General features: G+C 36.5%; 1 protein-coding gene across 4 annotated transcripts in view; it reads left to right on the plus strand.

The window, feature by feature from the left end:
* GK (glycerol kinase) overlaps positions 1–10952 on the plus strand; it is a 33396-nt gene extending 22444 nt beyond the window's left edge. For 2 of the 4 annotated variants that reach the window (XM_088160344.1, XM_088160345.1), the window contains 5 exons: positions 2953–3073; positions 3261–3404; positions 4004–4084; positions 5503–5589; positions 8540–10952. In XM_088160344.1, the coding sequence (XP_088016470.1) occupies positions 2953–3073; positions 3261–3404; positions 4004–4084; positions 5503–5589; positions 8540–8547 (441 nt within the window). In that variant the 3' untranslated portion in view covers positions 8548–10952. The remainder of the gene's footprint in view (positions 1–2952; positions 3074–3260; positions 3405–4003; positions 4085–5502; positions 5590–8539) is intronic. The other 2 variants (XM_014878041.2, XM_088160346.1) reach the window with 2 other exon arrangements.
* Positions 10953–11771: the final 819 nt, after the last annotated feature.

Consider the following 11771-nt stretch of genomic DNA (forward strand, 5'->3'; position numbering starts at 1 on the left):
GCCACTGACATAGCTACAAAGTTTCGTTAGTGTAGGAAATGACACTTAATGGTCTGCTGTGACAGAGATGGCTTATGTGACTTCTGGTACACAAGAATTAAAAGGACTTAAAGCAAGACAGCAGCAAACATACCAAGGGAAATCTGGCTTCACTTCCTGCCTGTTCCATCCTTCAGTGCCTCAGCTTACATTCAGTAACAGACAACCAAAATTCTCACAGAGGAAATTAATCCCCCCAGCCAAATCAAAGGAGTTGATATCAGTATGAGCATTGGGTCTTTATATCACCATCTACTCCTCCCTGTGTTTACCTTCCCTGGGTTCTGTGCAAATACAGGAGGAAATGAAATCCCTAGACCTTGCAGGATAACAGTCAAGCCTTAATTTGATTACATGAATTAAAGTGCTGTTATTTAAACATAATGATTTTTAAAATAGCATCCTGCTCAAACCTTGTAAGATGAGGGAAACAATGTGCTGTTTCTGTAGTGACATAGAATAAAGAACTCATTGAAAAAGATTGACAGAAATTTCATCCAGGCTTCTGCTTTTCAAACTGTGCTGACAGCCTCTGAGTCCTCAGAAGGTTGTGAAGGAAATTGGAAGTGGCATTCTAATTTTCTAATTCTTGTATTAGAAGTCAGAGTAAAGTTACAGGCAACTGAACTGATTTGTTGTCTGCTCCTCTTTCCTTGTCCATCCTCCCATCCATTCCCTCTCATGTGACAGCTCAGTGAACTTTCCAGCAGAAAATTATCCCTTTTTTTGCTGGGCTATTTTTCTGCTGGATTAATGACCTCAGCTGCCTCACAGAGGCATTCAACAAATGTCAGAATGCAAGGCAGGGCATGTGGCTGGGAGAAGGAGAGAGAGGAATAAAGCTGTCAGTTTGAGTGAGGGTGAAGTTCACTAAACAGATCTAACACTTCCCCATACTTTAGTCACTCTGATTTTATCACAATGACAGGAGTGCCTGATCAGGCACTGGACACACTTAAATGAACAGATTAAATCATAGCAATACAGGTAAAATATATGTATGTTTTCTAAAGATACATCATTAGTCTTCCTTGTCAGAAACAAAGTTCTTTCAATTCCACTGAAAATGGAAGTCTTCAGGAAAACCCTCAAACGTTACCTCCTTTGGAGTTCTTGCCTGTTTGTGACATTCACTTCTTCTGAGTACCTTGTTATCCAAAAAAGCTTCTTCCTTATGTAGACAGATGACACTTTGTACATTTTTTATTCCAGAAGGCATTTTGGAAAAAACAAGCAATTCTTCAGTTCTAAGAACTGTACAATGCTGTCATTAGGAAAAATCTGCATGCTTGGATCCTTGCTCTTAATCCAACCTCAGTACAATAGAGATAGCAGCAGCATGACCATGATTTGTTTTGTTCCTTCATCCCTTCCTGGCTTCTAGCATTCTTTTCATTATTTTAATCTCTGCTGAGTGCATGCAAATCCAACATGCTCTTACACAGTGATAAACAAACCTAGAACCCCCCGTGGTGCTGAAGTTCCGAATGATAAAAAAGGCAGATAAAATCACCTTAGACAAATGTAAAATTATGTATGTGATGTATGTAGTATAGTACTGCCAGCAAACTTTGTGGAAGAATCCTGGTTTCAAATTTATTTCTAGAGCATTGAACAGTGCAGGTCTATAGGTAGATGCTGCCACCATGAAAACTGGCCTTACTATTCTTACCTTGTAATTTTTAACCTTTATTTAGCCTGAGCAGGTCCTTTAGTTCCTTTAAAGGTTTGTCTGGTAAGGGACCTTGCTGATTTACTTTCTGGAAACTGGGAGAATCTCCTGGATAGTTCATCTCCCTGTAGTTTTCACTGTCTTGCAAATGCCTACAATTTTTTTGCTCTTTTTAAAATAGCATGTTGACTTTTCCTGGTCAATATTGTATTACTGGGTATTTTGTGAGCTACAGAACAGGACAGAATGCATTGTAGTTTTGGGGTTTTTTGTAGTCTGTGTCACTTGTCATTTAAAGCTGAGAAAAACACGCCTCTTTTTTTATTTAAATACACTGAAAAAATATGGAAAGTCATTCTGTACTTGTTAACGCCTAATTTGGCAATAAAAATTATGCACTAGCCTTACAAAATGTAAATGAGATATTTAACTGACTGCTTTTACAAAACCCTAAAAAAACCACTATTTTGTATTTAATGGTGCTTGTGGGGTAATGCCATGGTGTTGCCAGCGGCTAAGGTTTGAGACAAGTCTTATGTTTTAGGAAACCCTCTAAAAAGCATATTGAGAGGTATCAGTGAGTTAAATACTCCATCTTAGTTAATTATCCCTTAGAAACACTTCAGCACTTTTCAGCTACAGAATGTGCCCAAAAGAAGGAAACATAATTTTACCAAAAATTGCACTAACAGTTTATTTTTTCTGTCTTGTTTGATATAAAATTCTCAGTTTTCAACAGCTAATTGAAAATATTTGAAGAGTCTGTTCTTTCAAAACATTTCAACATTCCTCAGTTCTTATTGAAGAGTCTTCCAGATTGCCAGATGTTTTACTTCTTCAATTCTTTAATCCATCAACTTAGAGAAAGTATCTAGACAAAGGATGATCACCTGAAGGACTCCCTTAATTACTGCTGCTTCCTTTGTTAGCTTTGATAAATGTTCTCATCAGCTTTTCTTAAAATTCTTCTCAGGCCACATAAGCAGCACATAGGGTACATCTAGAGCACCTGAGGGGAAAGGTGTCCTACACAAAGATTTCTGTAATGAAGAGAATGTACATGCTGTATATTAAACAAAAACGTGTCTTCATTATGTCTGTTTTGCTTTTTAATATATAGGGGAGGGGAATGGTCTACTTAACCCTCTTCAGCAAATGCTGTAATGTCAGTGTTTTACACTCAAAGGGTATCAGAGCATTTCTGTGCAATTAAATGGTAACATGTGTTACTCTTAATTAAGATTCTAGATGCCATGAACAAGGACTGTGGCATTCCACTAAGTCAGTTACAAGTAGATGGAGGAATGACCAATAACAAAATCCTCATGCAACTCCAATCAGACATTCTCTGTATTCCAGTAGGTAAGATTAATTTACAGCTGCTGTTTTCTTTTTAATGGTGAAAACAGTTTGTAATGACTGTTGAGAGCAAATTGGGTAGCTTGCTTTGTTGTTGCATCTTGGTAGATATGTCAGTCTTTAGTTCTGATGTCATCAAGGTGTGACTTCCATTAAAAATCATTGTGGTTTTCTCTGTGTTTTCCTTCAGTAAAGCCATCAATGCCTGAAACTACAGCTTTAGGAGCTGCTATGGCAGCAGGAGCTGCAGAAGGTGTTGAAGTTTGGAGTCTGAATCCTGGAGATTTGACAGCAGTCACATGTGAACGATTTGAACCACAAATCAACCCAGAGGGTAAAACCTTTTGATGTTATCTGAGTTGCAAACTTGGTTTTTTCACAGATGCTAACAGGACTGGTTTTGGGTACTCTTCTTTTGGCTTTAAAAAGCCTACATTAATTATTGCTTTTTAGCTAGCTATCTTTCTCATCAGTTCTTAAGTGCTTGTAGGGATGGAAAGTATGTACTTGACATAATTAATCCCTGTGCAAGATAAATGCTTTTTTGTCTTTTCAATTATTTCTTAATTTTTTGGTACATAATTTTGTATTACCATTTTGATTATAATTACTTCTAAAATCCCTACTTCAAGACAGCATTTGAAAGGTTTCTACATAAATATCAATTGCTTAAATTTGTCCTGCTTGTAAATCTTCTTACTGGTGAATATGAATGAAATTTATTTTATTTCTTCTTATTATACATAACTATGGGGTTTTAGGGTGGAGTATTTTTGTGTTCGAGAAAGGAATTTATATTTATTTCTCTGTTCAAAGAAGTGATACTGTGCAAAAGAGTGAAAAACTCATATTGCTGTATCTGGTTCTTAAATACTTGTGGTTGTATTCCTATGTATTGAGAGGCTTTTCTGTTTTCTGACTTCTTAATTTCAGAAAGTGAATATCGCTATGCCAGATGGAAGAAAGCTGTGATGAAGTCTATGGGATGGGAGACATCTGAAGGTCCTTCAAATGGTAATCAGAATTTAATGCAGGTCAGGTATTATTAATTAGCCAGGTAGCCTAGGTGCTCATCTTGCTTTTGTTGACCTTTTCTGTTCATACCATCTCTGGATTATTATAGTGATTTAAAGGTCATTACTTAAATCCACTGTGGAAACAAAGCAGGAAAATATATAGCTGGGTCTTCCTCCTGAAAGGAAGGCACAAGCAATATCTTGTAGAATGGCACTGATTTACAAAGGAAAAAATCTCACCTATAAGACAAGATACAACACAATTCTAAGAGCACAGGGACTTTGTAAACTTTCTTATACCATAACCTCATGCTGCAAAGAAGAAAAGTTCCATCCTGTGGTTTTGCTTGCTGTATCTTGCCTTCATTATTTGCTGTGTAGAAAGGAGGGATCAATATCCACATCAAAATCTATTTGACCCATAGGGGGTAAGAGCAAGGAGTTATCATAAAGTCAAGAATTACACAGACCTATTGTTCACATACAGAAAATACGAAAACACTTGAGGCACTGAATAAGATCTTTCTTCTGAAGTAAAGGCCTTTCTCATTTCATCACGTTTGAATTAAATTAAACCTGCAGTCTTCTGTGATCTATGATTTGAAATTTTATTTTTGTACTATTTTAGGATAAGTTTTTAGTCCTGAGCAATAATATAACACGTAATTTATGGGCTATATCGTCAATTAATTTCCCTTTTATTGGAAAAACTATTAAAATCAAAAGTATTAAGTAAAGAATCCTCAAAATTTAAACTCCCCCTACAATCCAAAATCCACAGTTGGAGCCCTCAAGCTGCATGTGGCCGCTTTCTTCTTGAAAGCTAAAATTTTCCTTTTGCCATCCTGTATGTAGGTTTAAATATTTTATTTAACACTGTGGCTTACAAACAATTCTGTAAAGGGAAGGGAAACAGGTAATTTAACATGAGCAATACGATTCCTTTCAGTATAGACCTTTATGATTTAGTACCTTAGCTCTTACCTGGTGCTTATCTTATTAGGATAAAAAAATCTGCCTTGCAGGTAAATAAATCTAGGGGTTTTTTCCTTCAGTTTATATGAAGAGATATGTTTATCAAAACTTACTTCAGTGATTTTCTGATCTAACACCTGGGGGCAAAATGTCATTTTCCTTAGTTCTTAGGTACTTTAGGGATAGGTTAGGATTGGAGAATACTAGATATGGGTTCAACCTCAATAGTGCTGACAGTGGAATTTGGACTTGAACTCTTACAGAGAGAACCTGATTTGAATTATTATGGGGTTTATGCATAATATTTTTTTAGTTCTGCAAATGTCACTACATTTATTACTTTTTGCTTTTCATATATATTTAACATATATATTGCAATTTATATATATATTTCTCTTTTGATTTGCCTGACTGGAAACACCGTCCCCTGGATGCCATCAGGTGACATTAGTATCTTCTATAGTCTGCCTATGGTTATTTTTGTTATGACTAGCATGGTAATGTTAATCGGATCAAAGTACGTCTCAGGTTAGTTATTATTTGAATGAGATCACGTTACAAACTATCCGCGCTATCTTAAGTTTTGGGGTTTTTTTGTATTCCACTGTCTCTCTCTAGCAAAAATGGCTGATGCTTTTTGTTGTTCATGCACACAAACGTTTGAGGGTGTTAATCAGGCATAATGTACCTAAGGGAATCAAGGGAATGCCATCTCAACTCCATCCTCATGTGCCATTTAATTTGTAGCTGTTGGATGCACATGAAACCTTGGAGTCTCCCCTCCCTTTGTCCATCTGTGCAGACTGCACACAGTTTATAAAAGGGATACAGTACAGATTGGAGCAGTCTAGCAGACTTATGCATTGCCTGCTTTACAGTGTGCATGGCAGATAAATCCTGTATTTATCCTCTATTTCTTCTTGCACTGTTTTTAATTATTTTGAGAATCTTGTTTAAGTTAAGTGAAAACTTCTTCTTCTGTCCCTGAAAGGCTTCATGCACTCATTTGATTTTTCTGGAGCCCTTTAAACTGTTGTATTTTTAAAAGTCTTTGTCCACTAAATCTATAAAACATTCTTCTTGTACTTTGCTCTTGACAGAAAAGTGAATTAATTTAGTCTAAAAAGAAGAGACCCTAGAAGGCTTAGCTGTAAAACTGGGAAGGGATTGTGTGCATATGCAATGAAGATGCATCTTCAACCTGTTAATATACAATTTATTTTAAAAGAAAACTCTTAATATAGATAAAAGTGTTAGTTAACTTCTGCCAGAAGTAAGACATTTCATAAAGATATTGTCACGGTAAGAAGAAGAAGCTTATTTGATTGTGACATTTATTCCTTGCCACAGAATTTCATTCCAGAGAAAGTATTTTACAGTATAAGCATTGTTGCTGCTTAGTAAGCTGATTGGGGGTTGTTTAGTTTTCTTTTTTTGTTTTGGTTTTGGAGGGATAGGCAGGGGGGTGTTAATTAAATGGACAATTGAGGACTCTAGCATGGTGCTGCGGTGACGTGTTTGTATTTTGTTTCTACTCATTCAGCCTGAATTAACTATTCAATTGTAATTTTCCTTGCATGGAAGAGATGGTTGCAGCTTGTAGGAGAACTAAAATCAAACTAAAGAAGTGCTAGGCAAAAATCAAAATGAATAAATGGATTGACAGTGATTTACTAACTCTGGAATGTATCTGTGAGTAAGAAAGAACTATATTATGAATAGTAAAATAAAACTAGCTGTGAATAAGTGGGTAAATTTTTAACAAGCTGATCAAAGTGGCATGACTATAAATTCCAGGTCAGGTGCTTCACCACATAGAGGGTACCTAAAATAATATGGAAAATCAATGATAAATTAGTAAATAAGCAACTTAAATTCTGGGATTGCTTTTTAAAAACAACTAATCAGTAATTTGCATATTAAACTTGCGCTGCTGGAACTCATAAGAAAATATTTCTTTTTCTCCCTTCTTTAAGCTTGTCAGTGCCTTTCTGACCCACAATTGGGAAACATATTCATCTCAACTCACTGTGACCTTTAGAACCCACTTTTGCCCTTGTTTTCAGATAAGAGTAACTATCAATATGGTTACTGTTACTATGTGTGTATAGTTGTTATATATACCAATATAATTACTTTATGTATGAATATATTGCATTACTGTTTACATGGTAAGCTTGGGAAGAGGAGTAGTTGTGAGAAATTTCCTGCTCTTTGTTTTAAAAACTGAAGAGGTCTCAAAAGGAACAGCAACAGTGATGTTGCATATAGGGTTGTAGTTTTGCCCAGCTGTGCATTAGTGTAGAACATGAGATAGAGAATTTGCATTGTCAGCTGGGGCACGGCTGCCTTCCCCTTTGACACTTGCTCTGGTAAATATCCTTTTGTTTTTAAAAGCTAGAACTTGTTGACCAGGATTTCCTTCTAAGTCAGTACAGAAACTCCATTTAATTAATTTGGTAGTTTTTATCTTTTAGTGAAACACTATAAGTCCAATGCAGTCATCAGAGTAGTAGGTTTGAGGACTGAATTTAGGGAGGATTGAATTCATCCTTCATGTGCTGAAACAGCAGTAAGTCTCACATAGCAGCAGTGCTGATGTTGAGAATGTCTCTCGAGAGCAGGGCCATGATTTTACAGCTACTGAAATGTGAAGGAAAAATTTGCTGTGCCAGAATAGAGAACACTAGCATAGCAAAAGCCCATTTACAGAACTGCTAAGCTGCCTTTTCATGTGGCACCTGATGACTGAACAACACTCTATTTAATTATATCATTTCATAATTTCATCAAAATCAGGCCAAATACTTGTACCTTATTTTATGATCTTCATTCTTCCCTCCTGGAGAGAAATGGATAGTATTATTTCACTATTGAAGCAAGCTGTGTATAACAATTAGAGTTCTTATGGTAAGACTTTTTTAAGTTTTTCACACTTGTTTTGGAAATGGACATCAGGGAGATTTCAATACCTTTTTGTTTAATTTTTTTTTTCCCTCACAGAATGAGACATCAGTGCTGATAGCAAAACTATATTCTCCCTGCTTACATACTCTGTGGGGCTTTGTTTTTTTAAGATTCTGTTTTCACTTTTTTAGTTTATTGTGTTGTGACTGGTACTGCCAAAATGCATAATAATTTATATATTCTGCAAGATAGTTTCAATAATACTTTCCCAAATTTCTGAAAGTTGAGGTCATATTTAGACTATAATAAGCTTAAATTACCTTCTTTCAATTCTACTTGTTAAAAATTTACCCATCTTAATAGTGTGGTCTCTGCTTCCTTACTGTGCACATCCCACACACTTAAGAGCTGGCTTGTCTGGTGTCACAAGATTTATCTAGTTTATAATTGCAATAGTTGAAAACAAAAGTTGGTTTTACTGAATTCCTCTTATAGTTCAGCTGTATTATAGAGTGTTACTAATGTTTTAGAAAAAGTTCTGTGTTCCTAATGCACATGTTTTTTATTTAAGGTAAATGAGGCTACTTAGTGGACTCACTGGATGCAGCTGATATTTTTGTTTCGGTTTGTTTTGTTGTCTGAAGAGATTCCACCACCAACGTGATTATGCTACTTTTGTGGTTCAATCTATTCATGAATCCATCTGTCACCAGTCCCTGCGTAACTTCCCGGTGGTGCACTGAAAATTCAGTCTTCAGCCCTTCATACTCTGTTCCTTTACCCAAATCAGCTCCAAATGCACTGGACGCCTTTGTGTGGACTATCTCACATCATCCTTTAAAATTTCACATGTCCTAGCTTTGTCTGAGAAAGTGGTATGAAAAATACTGTAATCTCTGAGGTAATAATGGCAGATAGCTGTCATTTTCAGGAGTTTGGTACTTCATGCAACACACTTCAGAAAGTTAATGATGCACTATGGAACTTTGTAAACATCTTACAATTCTTCCAGCTGCTGTCAATTATTTTTCATATGCCAATGGTTGCCAAAGATGTTTTATTTAGTTGCCACTGGTCTGAAACACCTTCCATGGTACAAACCTTTCAAACACTAGCCCAAGATGGATTACCATAGTACATATTGCCACTGGTTTGGCAATGAGGAGTTTGCTGCTGTGGTCCACTGAATATTGCTGAAACATTCAGTTTTGATGTTAAAAAGTTTGGTTTGGCTCTGGCACATGTAGTCACTTGACCCATCAGAAGTATTTATGACACCAAGTCCTGTAGTAGTACCTTTAAAGAGATGAGAGGAAATAGTGTTTTGGTTAAGGCCACGTTTCATCTTGTGGTTTTGTGCTAGCTTGGAAAGACAAATTTGATGCAGCATGCTGTTGACAGGACAGCTGCTTGGTCCTCAGTAACTGATAACTCTTCAAACTACTCTGTACAGTGCCCTTTTCTTGACCAATACTGCATATATCCTGTCATCCTGCTTAAGTGACTATTTGTCAAACTTTAGAAAGTTGAAGCTAATTTAGCTTTCATTAAAAAGGGTCCATTCCAAACTAAGTATCAATGCTTTAGTTCTTGATTTCATTTAGTATATCTCAGGGACCAAAATCTCCCTTTCAGTTTCCATGTCCGTAGTTTTAACTGCAAGTTGTTGCAAAATATGCTGGGACAATCCAAAATTCTGTCTTAGTAGAGTAAGTACTGGCACGTGAAATGGGCCACTGGAATTTACAGACGATGGTGACAACTGAATCCCATCCACTTTGAAATCGTTTGTTTTCCACATGAAAGGAGTGAAGTAATAACCTTATCTTCAGCTTTCCTGTATGAACGAACAGCATCCCAAATGCCAGCCTTATTGGCTAGGTCAAGGAAAAGGTGTTCTTGTGTAGTGATGTTGGATTAGTATGGAATGGTAGCAAGGTTAAATGTGGGAACAACAAAGAATTTCAAAGATGTGTTTAAATGCACTAGGAGTTAAAGGGAGAGGTTTTTTGTGTGCATTTGCTCTTAAAGATTCTTGTGTTTAACAAAGTTTCTTTGATTAGAGGCTTAATTTTTAAAAGGATGTTATATATGTCTGAAGCAATGAATTGCACAGGAGTTCAGGTCTGTACAATATATTTAATATCAAATGCATATTAATTGCCTTTTTATTGTCAAGTGCAATGACTTTTGAAAATGTGACTTTTAACTTAGAAGATAAAGAACATTTTTCGTCCTGTGGTTGCATGTATAACTTCAGCAGAGAGAAGGGATTTTGTACACTAATGAAAATGTAACAGCATCATTCAAATACTGTCTCTCCTGTAAGTACTCACATGTGAACTGTGACAGCCAAAATTTCTGGTGTTTCCAGTTTGTATTGGAGAGATAAAGAGTGAAAAAAGAATATAATCCCATAGAAAAGTTTTCATACTCCTTATCTTTACTCTGAGCTGTTTCTGATCCCACTGTATCCTGAGGAAGAGGAGTGGAGCAGCCTGTGGAGCACAGGGAGTAGGGGCAGAACACACCTCAAACTCTGGACTTCTGAATATGACCTCTTGCCAAAACCACTGAAGTGCTGAACCTGGGAACGAATAATGCTGAAGTGTTGCCTTTGCCCATGATAAATGTGGCAGGGCGAAAGCTTGTACCTAACAAGTAGGAGAGGGAAATTTTGCTGCTTTTCTGACTTATCTTTTACTGGGAAACACAATTCTTATTAATTTTTCACTGAGTAAGGATCATTATTTTATTTTCAATTGCTGTTGCAAATGTTTTTTAAGAGTTTCACATCACTGTTAACTTTCTACCAACATAGTTGAAATATATTGTAAACTGCTTGTTGGCGGGGAGGGGACAAACTGTTAAAGTTAGCTTTTTGTGAAGCTGTGATTTTTTTTTTTTTTTTATGAATTACCAGTTTATAAATTCTTAATTGAGAAATGCATTAACTTGGTATTAAAGTACCATAAAGGAATTGATGTAAGGTGTTGGTTTATTCTTGCACATCATCTTTCAGACACATTGTCACTAATATTTTTACATGAGGCACAAGTATACACTGGATATAAAAAAGTAAAGCAGCCTCTCAGAGACATGCTTTAAGTTGCTCAGATGTACAGGTGAAATACGTGCAGTTGTGCATTCTGCTTCAGTGATGCAAGGACTCAAGGTCTGGATTAGAAATCACATTTCCTCAAGTCCCTCCATGTTCAGGAAAAATCAGGACAACACAAGTAAAAGGACAGGAAGGAACATGGTCGTAGTATAGGTTTGATGCAAAGATGGGGTGGGGCCAATACACAAACAGGTTTTGGTCTTATACTATAGTCTGGCTATTGCTACAGATTCAAAAGCCTTTGTGAGCTGTGGAAAGAAATGAAACAGCAAACATTGCTGGGGGCGGTAGCTGGGAACAGAAGTGCTTCTGTTATTTTAAGAAAGGAGCATGGGCTGTATCTGATGGTTACATTTAAGGAGTGCACCTGATGGATTCTTATTCTATCTCTTTGTGGCTTCCAGCTGCCTTCTACACATCCAGTGCTCCATGATTATCTAAGGATATGGCCTTCATTCGTAGCCTTTACAAATCCTTAGTCTCCTATATGGCAATCAGTTGTGTGTGTCAGAAACAAAACTCACACACCAACATACACATGGAAACAAAAATGCATTTAAATTTCACATCAGCACACAAACCTGAGGTAACACCTTATCACTCAATATCAGGCTTCTCTCTCTGCGCATAAGACTCCAGTGTCTTCCTTTCACATGGCAGAATTGCAACCTTGCCCTTAGCT

The sequence above is a fragment of the Sturnus vulgaris genome, chromosome 2 (assembly GCF_052056855.1).
Source record: "Sturnus vulgaris isolate bStuVul1 chromosome 2, bStuVul1.hap1, whole genome shotgun sequence".
Lineage (NCBI taxonomy): Eukaryota > Metazoa > Chordata > Aves > Passeriformes > Sturnidae > Sturnus > Sturnus vulgaris.